The 21,568-nt window shown below is 35.9% G+C and overlaps 1 protein-coding gene across 7 annotated transcripts in view; it reads left to right on the top strand.

Moving 5' to 3' along the window:
- CACNA2D1 (calcium voltage-gated channel auxiliary subunit alpha2delta 1) overlaps positions 1-21,568 on the top strand; it is a 504,453-nt gene that overhangs the window by 285,520 nt on the left and 197,365 nt on the right. For all 7 annotated transcript variants that reach the window (XM_059170974.1, XM_059170972.1, XM_059170973.1 and 4 more), the window contains exon 5: positions 19,808-19,849. In XM_059170974.1, the coding sequence (XP_059026957.1) occupies positions 19,808-19,849 (42 nt within the window). The remainder of the gene's footprint in view (positions 1-19,807; positions 19,850-21,568) is intronic.

Here is a 21,568-nt window from a genome sequence, read left to right as displayed (position 1 = left end):
AAGCTCTCAGTCATGAGACCCTTCAGGTGTTTATCAGTGGGCCATATATTTGGAAGATGATTGCTAACCTATATCCTGTTGGGGGCGGGCAGTACAGATAAGGGTAGTTTCCCAAAGGGTTTTCATATGTTCAAGAGACTTAGAAGATCCTGGAGTTTGGGCTAATGAATTTCAAGCTAAGGCTGCCTTTTGCCTTTACCAAAGTATTAACATTGAGGTAGTTGAGTTCCTGGAAAAATTTCACTCTGCCTGTCTCAAGTACTTGTCATGAGAGTTTAATTTAATTAATTAATTAATTAATTAATTAATTTTGCCTTTGTTCTCCACAACAAGTTGACAATATATGCTTGGGTTTATTTCTGAAGTTTTGATTCTGTTCTCTTAGTCTTTTCTTTTTTAGGCCAGTATGATGCCGTTTTGATGACTGTGGGTTTATAGTGTAGCTTGAAATCAGGAGTTGTGTGATACATTGTGCTTTGCTTTGTTCTTGTTTCTCAGAATTTCTTTGGCTGTTTGGGGTCTTTTATTATGATTCCCTATAACTTTTAGGAGTCCCCCCCACACACACCATTTAAAAAAATGCAGTTGGGCAGCGCCAGAGTAGCACAGTTGGTTAGGCATCTGACTCTTGGTTTCATCTCAGGTTTTAGTCTCGGGGTCACAAGATTGAGCCCCATATTGGGCTCTTTGCTCAGTGTAAGTCTGCTTAAGACTCTCTCTCCTTCTCTCTCTGCTGTCTCCTTCCATTCTTTCTCTCTCTTGATCTAAAATAAATAAATTTTAAAAATCAATAAAATATGCAGCTGGAATCTTGATAGGGATTACATTGAAACCAAAAAGATGAAACCATTACATTGAAACCATAGATGGCTTTTAGTAGTATTGATATTTTAAGAATATTAATTTTCCAGTCCATGGACACAGAATATCTTTCTATTACTTGTGTCTTTGATTTCTTTCATCAGCATTTTGTAGTTTTCAGCATAGATATCTCTCACCTCCTTGGTTCAGTTTTTTCCTAAATGTTTTATTATTTTGATGTTCTTGTAAATGGAATCAGTATCTGTATTTGTATTTCAGAAATATTTTTGTTGTTGTACAGAAATGCTACTGATTTCTATGTATTAATTTTGTATCCTGCAACTTCACTGGATTCATTAAATGGATCTAGCAGTGTTCTGGTTAAGTTGTTAGAATTTTCTGTATATAAAATCATATTGTCTGCAAATAAAGACAGTTTTACTTTTTCCTTCTCAATTCTGATACCTTTTATTTCTTTTTCTTGTCTGATTGCTCTAGTTAGGAATTCTGGTACTATTTTAGAATCTGCTCCTTTGCCTCCTGAACTTTCTCTGAAATTCTGATTCATGAAATTATCTTTTTCATTTGATAACCTAGACTTTAATCTCTAAAATTTATTTTATCTTGCTGGATTTTACTAATTATTTAAAAACATTTATTTATTTTTAGAGAGAGAATGTGAGAGAGCAAGCATCAGTGGGAGGGGCAGAGGGAGAGGGAGAGAGAATCCCACGCTGACTGGTGCCCAGCACCGAGGCCAACAGGCCAAAACATGGCCAAAACATGGCCATGTGGAGCTTGCCCAGCACCGAGGCAAACAGGCCAAAACATGGCCAAAAGCTCCATGTAGAGCTTTTTCTCACAACCCTGAGACCGCAATCCCAGTGGAAACCAAGAGTTGGACACCCAACTGATTGTACTACCCAGGCACCCCATCTTGCGGACTTTTAATTCTATATTCTCTTTCATAATTAGTTATTAGTTTGTGGTTGCAAGTCAGAATGGTGGAAAACTGAATACTTTTAATCCAAAAATGAATATCCACAATGTGTGCCGTTTTCTTCAAACTATTTTCTTATCTGAAGGCAATGAAATAAACACCAAGAGAATGTCGTGGAACTTTAGAACATTGGATTCTCTGGCATGGGGGCTTTGTATGACCTACTTGCTGCTGCTTCTTTTCTCAGTGCTCTCAGAAGTCAAGGGTATTTCATTAAAGAATATAAATTGCCTTGATTCATGCTTTGTGATCTCAGGAAAAAATAGCAATGACAAGAAAAGCCAAGGTCTATCTACAAAAACACTGTTGGCTATGTTGAAAGCTTTGTGAATTTAGAATGAAGACGGGCAATTGTACTATAATTCATAGCTCTGCCTGAGAATGCCAAGAAAGCCGTATCTTTCAACAGCTTTAAACTTCTTCAGGAGATGTAAAATTCAAGGTTACTGTTGAGTGAATTAAATTCATCAAACTACTTTGATTTCTAAGGGTATCAAACATCTGTTGCATGGTTTGAGAGGAAGTCTGTGTAGTCACGTTAATGCTAGTCAACTTGGTGATATGGAAACTATAAATTTTAAGTAACTTTCACAGTAGATTATAGAATATTTACTAAAGCTTTTGAGCAAAAGAAGTCAAAGCACATTTTTGTGAAAGAGAGAAATTGACTTGGCTTTCCATTTCATTTCCCCCTCTATCTCACTTCAAAATAAAGAAAGGAAAGAAAATGTAAGTGGCTAATTGTGGTTAATAGTTTGGTTATTGAGATTTTGTATATGAATCTGTTATTTGAGGTTGTGTACATGAACATCTCCATTTTGGGGAGAACGATGGGAGTTTCTTTATTGTCATAGTAAAATTATAGTTTTCTCAATTATTTATATACTTTTCAAGAGATGCAGTTAATATATGTGGAGAGATATAGAATTCCTTTAAAACTCAGGGAACAATATATTATGTGGGATTATAGAGTGCAGGTTGGTTACATAGAGAAATCAGAACTGATTTCTGAGTTGCTTGAGATTGATTTCCCAGCTTGGATAAAACTGACATAGGTCAAGAGTTTAACTTTTAAAGGGCTTGTGAGCTTCCCTGCAGGTTGACTTGTGCAAGGCAGTTTGGTTACAAAGGGTTTCCTGCTAGGATACCTGAAACCGAAAGTGCATAGAAAGCAAAAGTAAAGAGAAGTCAACAAAATGGGTAATTAAATAGGCATTGTACGTGCTGATTGTTGCTAAATTTAAAAGCAGGGTTTATTGAGTTAGAGCAGAAGTGTGGGCATAAAGTGGACTGCCTAGCAGTACACAACATATTTTGTGTACATTTTTTTTTTAAAATCACACCATTAGATATTTTGCAATTACCTTTTGGTGTGTGTTTAATCTTTTAAATCTTACATATTGATGCCAAGTCTTTAATGATATAAAAATTCATGTGTAGTTCTAAACCTGATTTTTTCTTAAGCAGCTGCACCTGTTTTATTCACATTCCATTTTTTTTTTTTGTAAATTGAATGTTTGAAAAATTAGAGAAGGTGGTAAATAAAATATTATTAACATATGTATAATGACATTATCTAAGCAAACATGACATGCTCAGTAGATTGCTGTTCAAAAATGATAGTATTTTGCTGATGTTCTTGACTGTGTTTCCCTCAACTTTGAGCTATTTTTGTTGCTCTCTAGTGCAATACACAGTAAGGAAGATAGTAATTTTTCACACCTTTTTTTTTTTTCCAGGTGATGAAACCTTATCTTTTATACCCTTTCAGTCTTGGATTGTTCTTCTTCTTTTTAGGTCATCTGCCTTAGACTTGACCTTCCTGGCAAAAACCAGTGAGGGAGATGTGAAGAAGCCCAGAGACCAACTTAGAGAAAGTTTAGGCTCTGAGGAGCTCATTTTCTTTCACTAAGGACGAAAAAATACTATTTTAATTAGAAGATGACCAGGAGGGATTTATGCTATTTAGAAACTGAGAGATTTAAGACTTAGGATTCCTGTACTAAGGACGCTTCTATTGTTTATCAATGTATGCATCATATTTGCATACAGAAAATACTAGGGTGATATGAGTAAATGAAAAGAGGACATTCACTTGCTCTAGAGGAAATTATATGAGCTTTTGTATTAGCTCAATCTAGAGTCAAATTCTATTTTGCTCCTCAGTGAGAAACTTTGAGAAATTGGCTTACCATCCTAAACCTCAGTTCCTTATCTATAGATTATAGTAATAGCCATCTAGTTGATCGTTGAGAGTACTGCATGAGATTATATGCTTTTCCAGCCTAAATTATCCACAAATGGGCAGAACATGATTATTATTATTGTTTATACCTTGTTTTAGAAATCTGGCTCTAGGGGCACCTGGGTGCTCAGTGGGTTAAGTCTCTGCCTTTGGCTCAGGCAGGTCATGATCTCAGGGTCCTGGGATGGAGCCCCGTATCAGGCTCTCTGCCCAGCAGGGAGCCTGCTTCTTCCTCTCTCTCTGCCTGCCTCTCTGATTACTTGTGATCTCTCTCTCGCTGTCAGATAAATAAATAAAATTTAAAAAAAAAAAAAAAAGAAAGAAAGAAAGAAATCTGGCTCTACAAAGATCAGCTGGCATTCATTTTTTGAATCCTATTTTATACCTCATTTAAGCTCAGCGCAAGTTTTCCAGTATTTATATGAGCATGTGTATATGTTCCATGTGCTGCAGTGTTCTTTTTGGGAAGAAAAATGAGCGCTGGTCATCTTAGGTTCTCTTTTTCCTCTGCACATGTATAAAACTGACATATTTTTAAAAATATTTTGCTTAAAGTATTGTGCTGGCAAATATTGAAAAAAATCTTAAAAGAAAGAATGGTATTAGATTGTTGTTTATTGTCTATGTATACAAGCATATAATACTTATTCTATAGGGAAGTGTATGGGACAGAGAGGGTAGAGAGACTGACTAAAGAATTTTTTCGTGTGTTTGTTGAGAAAACACCTTTGAAGGCCCATGGCCATTGTATTTTTCAATGTCCTTTAGGCCTCAGTATAAGAAGAAGCTTATGGCTCAAGGGAAAAATCTTGTTTATCCTTTTCATCAGACTAGACCGATGCTACTGATCACAATTTCCTTTCTTCCAGTCTGTCAAATAGTTCATGGCTAAATTTAATGCTTCATTGCTGGATTATAAGTTCTGTTAGCTGTTTTGTTTGCATATGGCTCGCTTGTTTTTAGTTTAGAAATTATAACTGTCTAGAATTTTAATTGCAAATAGTCCTGTGTCCTTTTCATGCATTCCGAAGGAAACTAGACTTATAATCTTCTCAACAAAATAGCTGGTGGCCACAGGAACTACATTATTTAGGTGCCACTTAAAATTCTTGGTTGGTGGGTTTTACCAAGTTGTCAGCATTTCATGTACCATTGACATCAGGAATAACCTCTCTCTGGGCAAGTTGTACCATTTGACCTGGTGTGCAAAGAAAGAAGGATCAGATAATAGGTTTGAAGTTAAGTAGGTAACCAGACTGCTGGTCAGATCATGGCCATCAACTTAGGTGGTCTGTGGGTTGGTAGGTATAACAGCTATCTTTCTCTTTTCTGACTTTTCTCAAAGGATTAATAAATAACATACTACTGCTGAATTATCAATGCAGTCTTTTTTTTTTTTTTTTTAAAGATTTTATTTATTTATTTGACAGAGAGAGATCACAAGTAGGCAGAGAGGCAGGCAGAGAGAGAGGAGGAAGCAGGCTCCCCGCTGAGCAGAGAGCCCGATGCGGGGCTCGATCCCAGGACCCTGAGATCATGACCCGAGCCGAAGGCAGCGGCTTAACCCACTGAGCCACCCAGGCGCCCTCAATGCAGTCTTTTTGATGATGCCTTTATGTATTTCAAAATGAGAATTAAATTAAATGAACAATGCCAGATAATTCTATATGTAAAATTGGAAATATTGAAACATACAGTGCATTTAACTCCAGATTTTTCTAAAGGCTGGAGAAGTTTGTAATTTTGATGTCACTTCTTTGAAATCATTGTTCCAGATTTAATTTCTAGGGTTCAATGGTACAGCATCTTTGTCCCTTCCAAACATTCCTGCAACAATATTTAATTTAAAAATTGTTGGAAATAAAATAAAATGGAAACAATATAGAATATGTTTAAGGGGCGCCTGGGTGGCTCAGTGGGTTGAGCCTCTGCCTTCGGCTCAGGTTGCGATCTTGGGGTCCTGGGATTGAGTCCTGAGTAGGGCTCTCTGCTCAGCGGGGGGCCTGCTTCCCCCCTCTCTCTCTGCCTGCCTCTCTGCCTACTTGTGATCTCTCTCTCTCTGTCTAATAAATAAATCAAATCTTAAAGAAAAAAGGAATATATTTAAGTGATATAATAGTATCTTACAAAGTAGGGTTGGTCGATTTAGTACATAATATATAGGGTGCCCGATTACATTTCAATTTCATATAAACAACAAATATATTTTTAGTATAGGTTTGAAACATACTTTTTACTAAAAAAAGTCACTATGCAAAATTCACATTCAATTGGGTATCCTCTGATCTCTATTTTATCTCTCAGTGCCAAAGTACTAAGATTTTCTAAAGCTCATACCTAAAAATTCTTAGCCCAGGGTTTCCTCAACTTTTTATATTTATTGAGCTATGATTTCTTTTTCTGAGGAATTTTCAACTTAAGTTTGTAAACAATACTAGGTCCGTTACATAACTGATTTTTCTACCATTTACTTGATGGGGACAGAAGAGGACATAATGTATATTAATACTTATCAACTTTGATTAATCAGTTTTAGGTTTCTCTCATCTATTGTATACTGTTTGAAAAATTTACCTTTAACATGTAAGATATAAATGATAATTTCACTTGCCATGCTTTTAGTTTACTTGTTCTTCTTGGGTGTTTCTAGAACTGCTATATTTTTACCAAACAAATAATCCATGAAAGTGTCCAAAATATACAACAGATTGGAGGAAAAAACATAGCCTTCTAATTTTGTAGAGAGGAAATTGTGTCTGTAAAGGTTAATTGGCTGCTAATACCTTCTCTTCCCACTTCTCACCTGGATATTGACTTTGAAATTCTTGGTTCTTTGTATGTAAAATATTTTTCATACTGATTTTCTTATGCATTAGGAAAGAAGCCAATATGATCAAAAGATGAGTACATTGATGTATTCCTTTGTTCAATAACACATCTGGAAGCATGTGTTTAAAATGTAGACAACTCTATAATTGGCTTGGCTTCTCTGCAGGATTTTTGCTCTCCACTGAAGTGACACCAGCCTCTTGTGATTGAAATATCTTCATTTAGGCAAGTTCTTTAGCTGATCAATTTCCTTTGTCCTCAGTTTCTTATTTGAAACTATCTAAATTTCATTGCTTATTCTTAGCCAAGATGAATACCTTATTTTTTTTTTTTGTTTCTGAAAATTTTTATTTGATATTTCAACTTCCTTTATTGTATTCTTCTTGTATAATTATATTACACAAATGTTTTCTGGGAACTTAAATCATGGCCTTGGTTATAATTGCATAAAACAGTCTAAATATAATTTGAATACCAGATAATAATATTAGTTATATATATACACACACACACACACACACATATGTATGTGTATATATATAACTAATATACATATGTATGTATGTATATGTATATATATACATTCAAAATTTACAAAGTTCTTTCAGTTAAATTATACCATTATATTATCATGCCACCCTTTCAAGTTGGAGCTCTTTGTCCAGGTGATAAATTAGGAGACAGACAACTTTGGAGAGATTAATTTATTTGTCAACAAATTAATAATTGAACTGAAAAATAGAATTCAGATTTTTAAAGTTGTCCTTTGTATTACATCATGTTGCCTCTGCTTGGTACAACTCTGTAATATTTTGAAAAATGTCTTTAATTAATACTCTCAAGAAAAAAGATTACATTTCCTTAAAAATTGCACATTATGAAAATCAAAATGAATAATGTATAAAGTATGTTTGAGGGAAGAAGGCTAGTCCACAGAATTTCCTTTCTCCGTCCCTCTTTTTAAAAATTTTGGACAACAGACAAAATGCAATGAAGAGTATGTTGAGAGTCTTCTGAATTCCTTGAGAATCTTTTGGATTGTGGCTTTCATAAATTAACACTTTAACAATTATGCATGTTTTAATTAGAGACAAGTTATATCTGAGTGAAGAGTTTGAATTGAAAAAAGCTGTTTGAAATACAACTTAATTAAATACAGTTACTAAAACTAGGCTAATGAAGTATAGACTGGTAAGAATTTTTTTGTTTCCAAAGTGATTCTGTATTATTCAGCTGGAATGGGGGGGTCTTCTGAAATGTCAGAATTTATTCTATTCAGTTCTTCTGCAGCAGCCTTCCTTTCTTTGTACTGTTAGTGAAACTATTTTCACAGAGAGGTAGTACAGATTTAAACTGTAATCCAGCCCCTAGGAAAAAATACCGTGATTCCTACTTTAGTTAAACATACATGAATAGTCTTCCATTATATTAATGAAAGGTAGCAGCGGTTGATCTAGAACACTTACTTTATGCTCTAATGGAGAGATTTCCAGGTTGTTTTTTGGTAGGAGTAAAGGGGTTTGATTTTTTTCATATTTACATCTTAAAAAGCAGTTCATTCAAGCTATTTGGGGAGTGTTTCTATCTCCACACCTGCATCCTTAGAAAAATGGTTATTGTTTTTCAGGGATAAGTGAATATACTTTGACTTGATCTTTCAAGATACAAAGAAAAATAATGATGTAGAGCTTCTTGCACTTGTACCTGTTTCTAAAGAAATATGTCAGAGGAATTTCAAGTAAAAAAAAAGAAGCAGCACTGCCTTTGTCTTTCAGAACTAAAAGAGATCTCTTTAAATTCTGTTGCGTGTTCACAGGAGAAGAGAAAGTAATCAAAGGCTCACTGAACGAAAGAGATGAACATAGCTCCTGGATCTTCGTGTGTGATCTAAAACAAAACACTTACTCAGTGGAAATATCAAAATATATAGGTGGAAGTATTCTAGAGACCATATTTATCGACTGAGTCATCACTTTGTAGTTGAGGAACCAAAGCCTAAGAAAGTCACACTGTTTAAGGGCTTAAAGCCATTTGTTGACTCAGTCATGTGCTCAGTAAATATTTCTACAACACTGAGTGTCTGTGATAGATGTTGATTTCCGGCCCACATCTTCTCAGCACACACATGTGAATACACACACACACACACACACACACACACACTCACTCACTCCTGTAGCTTTCTACTCAAGCATCTGCAAATCTTTGCTTGAGTGCCCTCAGTGGGGACAGAAATTTGCGGAAACAAACATCTCCAAGCAATGATGACCAGTACTGGCGAATACTACCCTTGATAAACAGTGATTCCCACAGGAACTGAACCCCAGTTGCCCACCTGCTCTTTAACACACATCACATCGAAATCCATTGTCTCCATGTCTCACTTCTCTACTCTCCTATTATTATGTCCTGAGATCACCTCTCTCGTTGATTATCTGTGCTTAAATCCTAATTGAATGTCTGTTTCTAGGGGAACCAAACTGAAGGCAGGGGTGGAAACCTGTTCTTAAAGACCTTGTCTGTAGAGGATAAAGATCATTAAGCAGGCCATTCAACAACTGTGAGGAAGGCAGGCTCATTCAGTTCAGTCATTGGCATGTAATTTTTGACGGACCTCCAGCCAGATGGACCTCCAGCCAGACGTTGAGCACAAAGATGATCAAGATAGTGTCTTTCCCCTTACAGTGCTTAGGCAAGTGAACACAATATATTGTGATAAGTTCAAGGGTCAAGGAAGGGGGTTTAGCTGATCTTTGGATCTGGCTTTTACTTGTTAATTCCACACAACAAACCAGTGAGGTTCCTACCTACTCTTGTTCTCCCTGATTTAGAGAGGAGGAAAATGTCAGAAGGTGCTGTGACAGATATTAACAGGGGTACTTAACTATGATTTGAAGTGAGAAAGTGGGGGAAATTTTCCACAACAAGAAAAGGTTTATGGCTACTTTCCAGGTGTGAAAAGACCATAATTCCAGAATTCCAAATAGGAAAAGTGGCAGTTTGCCACTCCTCTAGAATTTCTCCCAATTCTTTCGTTTCTTACTGTTTTCTATGGGTAAAAGGAGCGAGGCCATGTATATTTCACTCTTCATGCTCTCTGTACACTTCCAACCCAACTCAGGAAAATCTCAGCAGTTATTTCCTCATGGTAAGGAACATCCCTTATTCCATATGTTGTGTTCTAACTCTCGCTTATGGTTTAGAATTTCTAGTTTTATCTTTCTATATAAAGTTACCTATTTTCTTAAATTTAGAAGTCTGTTCTCTAATAAGAGTGGCTTTTAAAACTATTGCCTGCCTGATAGGAACTTAAACCTAATGAAATACCCGGGCTGAACAATGGTGTATTTATATTAACCCCAATATTCAACTTAGAGTGCCAAACTGATTCTCTCCATAGTGGGGAGTTGGGATGGAGAGGAAGAAGGGAAAGGAAATCAAAAAGCAAAATGATACCATGATATAAGGTTAATTATGTTTTTATCAATGTATTATTTTCAATAAGATCATATCTGTGATATAATCAGAATATTATTATTATTATTTTAGAGAGAGAGGGGGAGAGCATGCACATGGGAGGGAGGAGGGACAGAGGAGAGGGAATCTTAAGCAAACTCCAGGCCCTGTGCAGAGTCAGACACAGGACTCAATCCCAGGCTTCCAAGATCATGGCCTGAGCTGAAATGAAGAGTCAGACGCTTAACTGACGGAGCCACCCAGGCCGCCCCTGTTCAGGAAATTTTATATAACATTTAATGGTCTATGCAAATGCCCCTCATATAATGCACACATTATCAAAATCTCTTCTCCTCCTTCTTTCCCATCCTATACAGTCCCTTAAGCCCAATGAAAGAGAAACTAAATTGATATAATGGTTATTAGTTTACTGTTCTTTAAAGCTCTGATTTTGGCCAGATTATTTTATGCTCAGTAAATGATTGGTCATAGTTTAAGTCTTGATAGATTGTGTTGGTATGATAATTTTCTGAAGTTGATAATGATTAATTTGAAAAGGCAGTGCTAATATTACAATTGAACAAATGAACATGGCTCTAATACTAGGACATCATATATTGTTATGATCAAGTGCTGTTAACTTTGATCATGAGTCAAGAAAATCAAAGTCAATAGGAAGAAGCATAAAAAATAGAATATGTTGGGGGATTAAGTTTTAATGTTTTAGATGATTATACCCAAAACTTCATTAGAGTTTTAGATTAAAGGAGATTAAAGCAAGTTCCTCAGCATTATAGATGTGTTTGTCCAATTCTGGGCTGAGTTTCCTGGGGGATTTGGTAGCTGAAGAAAAATAATATGTTTATCTTCTCATATTCTGCTTTTGCTTTTCTTCTGCAGTTTAAATAATATTATTTATCAATTTTATTTGAAGCACTAAGAAAAAAAAACCTTACAGGCAGATTCTATTGAAGTTTATCAGATAAAGAAATAAATTACTGTAGCTTTTACTGTTTAATAGGAATTGATCTTTGAAGTTCAACAACCAAGGAGCTTTGAAATCACAGCCCAATTGGAATTCCTCTTTGATTTCTTTTAGAGTGAAAGTGGTATACACTTTGACTTAGTTGGAACTTTTTTTTAAAGCTACATACTTTTTCTCTACTCTGATGCATTGTGTGTGTGCACATATGTACATTTGTGTGTGTTTTGTTCTTCTTTTTAGTCTAGAATTTCTGATAGTTCCTTCTAGGCTTATGTTATTCATTTATTCATTTATCTGTCCATTCAGTAGTAGTTCATACAACATCGCAGACTTTGTGCAAGCACTGAATAGACACATAATACAATGCTGTCTCTACTCAAATCAAATAATTTAATCTTCTCTCTTTTTTTCCCTCAGTTTATTTTTAAATTGCTTTTATGCAGACGTCTCCTTTGGCGAATATTACAATTATTTTTTTCCATGTAGGGTGATCTTTCCAATTGTGTTGCTAGCCTCATAGTATGGCTTGGGGATGGAGTACTTGAGCGTCTTTGTAATTAGGTAATTAGCTATAGCAAAGACACCTGGGTCTATTATCTTTTGCTGTGACTACTTTTCTTAGAGGACTTTGGCTCATTGATTGGTTAATGTGCTGGGGCAGTTACTAAGGAATTCTTCTATTTACTACCAACATAATGGAAACCTAAAGAACATAGCAACTGTAATATTACAAATACATAATAGCAGTTACTTGATGAATAAATGTAAAATGCTGTTTGCTGAAAGTAGAAATAAGCTTTAAAAAGGATAAAGTGATTTTCCAGTTCTTTCTTCTTCCATTAAGCTAAAAAAATTAGTATTAAATTAAATTCACATTTTAAAACATTATAAGTCAACATTAAAAGAACAGATAAGACAAAGGAATGTGTCTCAAAGAATATTAGACACTTCATTGTTAGTGTCTCACTAGTTTAATTTTACAAGTCAGTCTAAAAAAGCACACGTATTTGGATTTCTGGCATAAAGTTTGACATCTGTATAATGCTCAGTATATATTTCTTATGAATGAATGCTTGAGAGTTCAGAGAAAGAGTAGAATCCCTATATTTTTCTATTGTATTCATTGATCATTGAACACCATCTTAGCAACAGTATCACACTTCCATCTTTAGTAGAATTTTTAAGATTTTATTTATTTGACTGAGAGAGAGAAAGAGCACAAGCGAGGAGCGGGGGGAGCAGCGGCAGGCAAAGGGAGATAGAGAAGCAGGCTCCCCGGCTGAGCAGCGAGCCTGATGTAGGACTCAATCCCAGGATCCTGGTAACATGACTTGAGCCCAGGGAGGCGCTTAACCGACTGAGCCACATAGGCGCCCTAATAAATTGTTATATTGGGGGCACTTGGATGGCTCAGTCAGTTAAGCAAATAGTATTGACTGCTAGTAACAGAATTAGAATGGAAAAAAAAAAAAAAACCCTTATTGTAGGGACTTTGGTATTGTATTAGTACTATCAGTTGTAAGAGTTTAGAAAACCTAACCTAACAAGCCTAAAAATAATAATAAGTAATAAATTACTGGTTCTATCACTGAGAACAAACAGACGGAAGTAGCCTCTGTCACATAAGGATTCAGACTTTAAGCATTTCAGCTTTTACAACCATAACTACTCCTGAAGAAATAGAATTTTCCTAAGAATGGAAAGGGAAATGAGATACTATCATTGCATAGATTTTGGCATCTCTGAGTTTCTCTGGTCAGAGAAGTGAGCTAGTATAATTTGCCAGCCAACTGAATCACATGATTGGAAGAAATGGTTCTCCACAGTCGGTAGAGTTTCTGACTAGGAAAAAAAAAAAAAAATCTAACAAAGCAAATCCTCATGTTTACTATGGTTGTTAAAACATGAGGACCGTTGACTTACTCTATGCAAAGGTGTTTATATAATTTTCTTCAGCCAGATGCCCCAGTTTGGGTGTTCAAATGGATGCACAAGCTTTTGGTTTAATACAGAGCTGGAATTTTTCCAGGCAGGAGCCTGTGAGGATGGAGGTGTAAAGGAGATGTGGGGTTAGAAAGAGTAAATTTAGAATCACAGAGAAATTGGAAGGACAGTAACAGATTTAATGGACAGGATGCATATAAAACCTTCACACATTACCATCTGTATTAGACTTATTCTATAATTTTTTAAGTAGTCTCTATACCCAACATGGGGCTCGAACTCATGACCCTGAGATCATGAGTTGCACGCACTTCCAAATGAGCCATCCAGACACCCCTATATTTGACTTTTTAATGAATTACCTCATTTAATATATCAGATTAAAATATTAACAGCAACTAATAATCACCTTTCTTCTCCAGGGTGCTCTGTGGAATTCGTGAAGAAGGGACTTTAATGAATTAAATAGACTCAGCATACTAACTAGTCTAAGAAAAATAAAAATGATAACCATTTGCATTAGTTCATATGTAACCACAAGCTAAAGCTAACAGATAACTTCTGTGGATATTCCTGGTTTTTCTTTTTCAATATATAGAATAAGAGTTGATAACATACAGGGCGAATATTGTGTGCCAAGCACTGTGGTAGACACTTTACATCAGTTGTCTTTTGTCATGATGTGAATGTAGGTTTTTCTCACGCCTTCAGTCCAGTAATCTGTTGACACTGACATCCAAATGGAATGTGCCCATCTTTAGTTTTCCTTTTTATTTTCAGCAGTAGCATGCTCATGTATCCAGTGACATAAAAAATACTTTTTTTCGGGGTGCCTGGGTGGCTGAGTTGGTTAAGCATCTGCCTTCCACTCAGGTCATGATCCTGGGGTCCTGGGATGGAGCCCCACCTCTTGAGCCCAGTGTCAGGCTCCTTGCTCCAGTGACACTGTGCTTCTCCCTCTCCTCCTGCCCCTTCCCCACTCCTGCTCTTTCTCAAATACAAAAAATAAGATGTAATTTTTTTCCCCCCAAAAGCCCCCGTCTTTAGTTTACTGTGTCAACCACTCTCAGCTCTCTTTGGGAAGATTTGCTCACATTCACCAACCACTACCCACCCCTACCCACTGCCACACATGCATGCACACACAGTGACACATACGTAGTAGGTTCCTAAGTTCTTGTATTCACACAGGTTTGCAGTGCTATGATTATTGCGTCCCTTGTACCCTGGTTGACTTGAGCACAGGTCAATGGCAGTGGTGTGTAGGTTTACCAGGTCACGTTGTTACAAACATGTATGAATCAGGATATTTACATTGTAACTGATTTGGGCTACACAGTATGTGGATCTTGGTAGGCAGAAACCATTAACACAACTCATTGATAACAAGAGTATCCTTTTTCCCCTCTCCTTTTACAAGAGTGTCCTTAATATTTGTCTAACTGACTTCATTTTTTGAAACTGAAGAGTGATGAACAATTAAGAATGGGAGTTTTAGGGGCACCTAGATGGCTCAGCAGGTTAAGCCTCTGCCTTCGGCTCAGGTCATGGTCTCAGGGTCCTGGATTCGAGCCCCTCATCCGGTTCTCTGCTCGGCAGGGATCCTGCTTCTCCCCACCACCCCGCCTACTTGTGATCTCTCTCTCTTTCTGTCAAATAAATAAAATCTTTAAAAAAAAAAAAAAAAGGAATTTTTTTTTTTTTTTAAAGCAACTTTAGCAGACAATACGGTTGCTCACCATTTGTCAGGCTGTGGATCATGTGCAGAGTCAGGTGTGCAGCCAAGAAAAGAGAATTAGTAAATTGGACAGGAATTTAATCTCTATTTGGATTTTGAATGTGTCATATATTTCAGATGTTGGCTCTAAAATCCCGATTTTCGGTTCCAATATTTAAATCTTTGGCACCATCTCACTTCCATGTGGAAGCTTTGTACTTCTGCTTCCGATGTTTAACATAAATTTATTCTATTCATCAGAGGCCAGCTTTTATAGGAGAGTGGCATGTAAGGGACTGTCACTCACAATATACGTTTTTAAGATGGAATGGTCTGTTTTGCCCAGATTTAATTTTGACTCCCAGAAGACAATGGGCACTGAAGTAATTTATCTCTCAAGTTGCTAGGGGAAGCTTTAAATTTCAGCAAGCGGCAGTATTATATTAGCATGGAACATTTGGGTAAATTTGTTTGGAGGAGATAATAAATAACTGAACTACTTGGTTAAAAATCAGAAACAAAACAATTTGTTCTTGTCATCTGGTGGTGCTCAAATGATGAAAAATAGCTCTCTAAAGGTTTCAGTAATCTTGAATCTGGTTTGAGGCCATTGCTGGCTTTATCCTATCATACTGCATGTAATACCCTAAAATCCACTAAAAACTTTTGTATTGGAGTGTAAATACCTTCCAAGATGATGATGTTTGATAATTTGCATGAAAACATCTAGCCAGAACAATAGTAGAAAAACAAGATGACTCAATTTTGTATTCTGTGCCTATGATAATTAGCTTATATGCCATCATTTTAAAATATTAAAGGATAACTGACATAACTCTATTTTCTGGAAGAGGGATTGAGGGAGCTTTGAGTGGTAGGATAGGTGAGTGAATGAGAAACACACACGCACACACACACACATGCACATCCACACATGCTTGAATTGATTAGAAATAGAAGAGGATGTTTTAACTCTGTGAAGTTCTTAATTCTCATCTATTTTGAAACCTGAGAAAGTTTCGGTTTGTGTGGTCATGTCATCCAACAATGACAAGAGATAGTCTTCAATTATAGCAGATCAGAGCAACTGACTCTGATATTCTGGCCACTTGTGTATCAGCAAGGTGAGGAACTTGCTTCTTACAGTCAGGGCAGAGTCTTCATTTTTGTTTCTCCGAAACAGTACAGAGTGAGGCCGCCAAAGTATTGTTGAATGAGTGACGTGTGGCTCCCTCTGTTGGTTGGGAGACCCCAAAATCTCCTTGTATACAGTCTAAGTGGCACAGAGGCAAGGGACCCTGTAAAGGAAGAAAGAATTCAACTGGTACCTCCTCTTTCTTTTTTTTAATTCTTCCCTCCTCAGGCCATTTAATTGTTTTTTATACAATTTGGTCTCCTAACTTTCTTTTAGCACAGTGTTAATTTTAACTGACATTCGCTCCTGTAAGACACCAGAACATAAGAATTGGGCTGATTCAGTGTGGATTGCCCTTTATTCCTGAGAATTATCTTTTACCCCAATCCTGTTGGGATTGGGTATGGATATATTTTGAGCGATTTGATTTCAGACTGATGTAGTTTAACATAGCTACACATGTCATGTATTTTTATATAGCAGAAGAAATAGCTATAAATGAATATGATAGGAAAGAGAATTATGTCTTTACCAAATTAGACTCTTCCTCAAGCTTATATTTAAAATTCTTTCTGAGCCACTCTTCCAACCCTAAACAAAAGCCACAATAAAATAAATAATTGTAATTCTCTGTAAGAAAGCATGAGGAACTGAGAGTGGACAAATTATTTATACATGGTTATACAAATTAAATGTTCTGTGAATGTTTGCCATTAATTTCGGTCTCATACTACCATGTAAGTGTGCTTATACTTGACAAATTCAATGCCGCGACAGTTTCCCCAAATCCTGATGCCCTACATAGATTTATGCTTATGGAAGGGGATCAGTTGAGCTTTTCTGTTAGGTAAAATCAAGGAATAGATGAAATGTGCATGCTCTCCCTGCAAAGTTTAGGGTTAGAGAAACACATATGGGTGAAGAGGAAATTCTGTTTGAAGACAGTGGACTTAATCAATTCCATTATGGTCTTTGTTCTATTAAATCATGACAAACTGTCTAAGAATACGTATTTAATTAGCTACTTTTTAAAAAAGATTTTATTTATTTATTTGACACAGAGATAGAGAGAGTGCATGTATAAACGGGAAGCGGCAGGCAGAGGGAGAGGGAAAAGCAGGCTCCTTGCTGAGCGGAGACCCTGACATGGGGCTTAGTCCGAAGGCAGACACTTAACTGACTGAGCCACCCAGGAACCCCTAAAGGAAGCTTTTAAAAAGTAGAAATATAAAATATCCCAGTTACAATGAGTATGGTTATTGTATATGCAGTATAATTTTATGACTAAGGTGTTGGTTTTGTTTTCCCAGTTTACTTAATAGAAAAATAAGATGAGTTTTGAGGATCTTGTGTCTTCTGGAGTCTAGAAAGCCTTGTGCAAATGCATAAAATTCAAGTAAATTTTGCAGAACACATTTGCATAAGTTTTAGAAGCAATATAGAGTTTCTAGAAGAGAAGTAATAGGATTTTGCATAAAATATAGTGTAGTAACGAGAGGAAAAACATTTGAAAAATTCTCAAACTTAGATTTTCTTCCTTTTTATTTTTATTTCAGGCACACTTTATTGTAATAGAATCAAAATACATAGTTTTAGTTGAAATTAGCATTTTGTTGTCATACTTTATACTCTTTTGACATTGTATGTGATACTCTTAATTTTAGATTTAATTAAATTCTTTTTTGTCTTTATATGTGACCCTGTGCCACATATAAGGAAAAAAAAAATTAAACAGTTTAGTCCATTCACTCTAGTACCATGGGGCAAATGTAAGTCTAAACATATTAGTTGTTTTATATAATTGATCTGTATCTGTTATTTTATCTAAAGGATAGGGATAGTTACATTTAACTTATTTTGCATCACTCTTTGAACAGGAGTGTGTGCATCTAGATATTTAATGAATGTTGAAAATAATGATGTTGAATCACTTAAAATGTAATGCAGTTTCACCTTGTTTTCTACATTTCAGTTCTATAAATATGAGGAAGGAGTCGGCAGAAATAAAGTCTGAAATGAAGATAAACTTATTCAATATTTTATCTTTTGATGGAATCCACATTTTAAGTTGAAAATTGTCTCCTAAGTATAAATTACAGAGTTGCAAGAGGGATCAATAAACTAGTAATTAGATTTGGGGCTCTGGTGGATTCAGAAGATTCTCTTGCTTTGTGTATGTGATGAATTCTGATTTTGTGTTTTAACTTTGTTACAAAATTAATGCTGTAAGAAATGCTTCAGGAAGTAGAACTTTTATGCATGTTTAAATTCTTTAGCTACTTAGTTCTTTTTAAAAGAATTAATTAAATGGTAATTTTTAGAGCTGTTGATTCTAAATGAAATAAATTCAAAGTCATGGTTTCATTCACTATCATGAAGTATGTATTCTGTTATTTATTAATACAGTTTTTGATTTATTTGGTCTGAGAGCAATCTTTTATAGAACTTCAGGCTCATGATATATTTCTCAAATTAAAAAAGAGAGACCGATTCGGCAGCAATTAAATTTGAGAAACACAACAAGGTCTGTTTTATTCTTGAAAATGTATAATGTACATTCATATACTGAGACTCGAGCAAAAAAGAGGTTTTAACTTCATTGTTTATTCTAAAGTCATATGGCCATGGAATGTCTTGAAGAACTAGTGATTTGTAGTGGAGGAGATGTATATTTTAAGAAGCACTGATTTATTGAGTTTTTTGGAGGAATTTTCTTTTTAAAAATGTGTATTCCATTTTCTTTTAATACAATTTTAGAGTGTCCATGTTTTTGATGTTAAAGAGACACAGAAAACACATTTTTCACATCTCTGATTACTACTGAAAATGTATGGAAGATGGATTATATTTTCAATCAGTTCAGGAGAAGAAAGGAAAAATAAATTAATATAAATGGATTATTTTAACAGTGCATAGAACTAACCTTGATGTCTCAAAGAATAAAACTTTTAAATTCCTTGACCACCATTTTGTTCATTCTTTCCTTTCCATTTTCCAACGATTTATATCCATAATTTATAGTTTTGGCGTATTTCAGCAACACTGGTGGCTGGCAGAAATGTCTGAATACATTTATTTTTGAAAATCCAATGCTTCTTCACCACTTTGGGAGAATATGATAGTATCAGTGTGTTAGAGAGTCTGATTTTTTTTGCTATCTAAATTCAATTATTCCTGATCCCTTTTCTGAATCATGAAGAAATTTCTGCCAGTACCGTCCAGATACACCCTGCCTTACTAATTTCAACGTGATATATATATATATTAAAAGTCGCATTGTCAGCGAAGTATAACAAGGTGCATTCTCACATTTTTCTTGAATTATTCTATTCGTAATTTCATGATTTAGGGATTTCTCTGTGTGTGTATGTGTGTGTTGTAAGTGTGTGTGTATATAACTTCTTTGCATCATGCATTCTTTATTTTTTCTTGACAAATGGGTCTCAGACCTATACTGAGATCTTTTTTCCTCAGTGCAGAATGTACTTTTCAATATCACAGATACAGTGTTTTAAAATGTTTTTAGAAAATATTGGCTAATCTTTATGGATCTTTGTGGAGTGTTTTATGAGAAGAATATCATGAGAGGTTTATTATTTAAAATATGCCTAAAATGTGTTCAGTGCTTGATCCAGTATATTTTTACATTTTTACTCATATCAATAAAGCACTCTTCTTTTCTTTTTTTTTTATAGAGCAATGAAGTTGTCTACTACAATGCAAAGGATGATCTTGATGTGAGTATTAAAAGTTTCACATTAAATTTCAAGATAAACTGAAATGCACTAGGATGACTGGCGTTACAGAACAAGCTGACCTAGCAGGTTGAGTTTTTCAGAAGATGTTCTATAGCGGTAAGCAGTATTACTGGTTGGCCCTAACAGGGTAATGATGAATCTTAGGGCTTATATGATCTTTAACAAATTATCCTGGGCGTCTTCTGGGGTGGAAACGCCATGTGTCTCTCTGGATCTGAACTCTCTGTCCCTGTCCAGACCTCAGTCCATTGCACTGGCTCAGATACCCTGCACTCTATCAGTCATGTGGCAGACTGAGGTTGGGTCCCATCCATCTCTGTCACCCAACTCTTGTCACCCGGGTTACAATGCAGGTCTCCTCTGGCCTGACCTGCACACACCAGGGGCAACCCTTATTTCCCCTAAAGTGTGAATGACACCCTAGAAACGGTGCACCAGCTGGACTTGCCCAGCCAATTTTTGAAGCCTAGTGGGTGTTCATTCTATCTTTTTAAACTGATGACTGTCGTATACAAACTCAGATGACGTTCCAATGTGGATTATTTTAGCACAGAGAAGTTACTTCTTATGATGACACCTTTGGACAGACTTCTGGGAGATGTTGTAATTAGCTTATGGTGGAAGCATTTGCAAAATTACAAAACAAAATTTTACGCTTAAGTTGATTTAAATTCTCATATTTGTGACTTTTCTATTGGGGAAAAGTATGTATAAGCACTAACGAGTATATCCAGAAATGTTTGTTGAGGACTTCTTGTGTTTTCTGTGTTCTTCCGTGAGCTTAGAGTGATTTATCAGTGAACAAGTAAAACAAATATTTAAAAAATAGATTATTTGTTATTCACTTTTTTTTAAAAAAAAAAGATTTTATTTATTTATTTATTTGACAGACAGAGATCACAAGTAGGCAGAGAGGCAGGTAGAAAGAGAGAGAGGAGAAGCAGGCTATCCGCGGAGCGGACAGCCCGATGCGGGGCTCGATCCCAGGACCCTGGGATCATGACCTGAGCCAAAGGCAGAGGCCTTAACCCACTGAGCCACCCAGGTGCCCCTGTTATTCACTTTTTAATCTGAATCAAAACACATGTGTATATGCTACTTTATTCCAGCTTCTTAATCTGGCCTTCAAAAAATCTTTAAAAACAATACAAGGTAGTTTGCTTGAGATGCCACCTCTTTCCAAATTGCACTGCTGCTTCTGTGGAACCTTCATAGTTTACTGAGCACTAATTTTCCCTGCATGCTGCAAACCGGTCTATACAAATTCTTTTATTTAATTCCTATGATGACACTATGAAGGAAGGAGGAGATTATGTTTTCTCCATTTAATAAATGAAGAACTAGGATTGTTTTAAAATGCGTTTTCTTTTGGGGCACCTGGGTGGCTCATTGGGTTGGGCCTCTGCCTTTGGCTCAGGTCATGATCTCAGGGTCCTGGGATCAAACCCCACATCGGGCTCTTTGCTCAGTGGGGAGCCTGCTTCTCCCTCACTCTCTCTGCCTGCCTCTATGCCTACTTGAGATCTCTCTCTCTGTCAAGTAAATAAATAAAATCTTTAAAAAAAAAAGTGTTTTCTTTTTACTAGCCATAGGTGTTTTGCTGCTGCTTTTATGATAACAGTTATCCTTTTATGGTAATTATATATATCATTTTAATGAGGTAGGAGGTTTATTAAGGGCAAACCAACAGCTAAGAAA

The sequence above is a fragment of the Mustela lutreola genome, chromosome 4 (genome assembly GCF_030435805.1).
Source record: "Mustela lutreola isolate mMusLut2 chromosome 4, mMusLut2.pri, whole genome shotgun sequence".
NCBI classification, from domain to species: domain Eukaryota; kingdom Metazoa; phylum Chordata; class Mammalia; order Carnivora; family Mustelidae; genus Mustela; species Mustela lutreola.
Note: the sequence above shows the minus strand (reverse complement) of the source record. Positions and strands in the feature narration are given on the sequence as shown.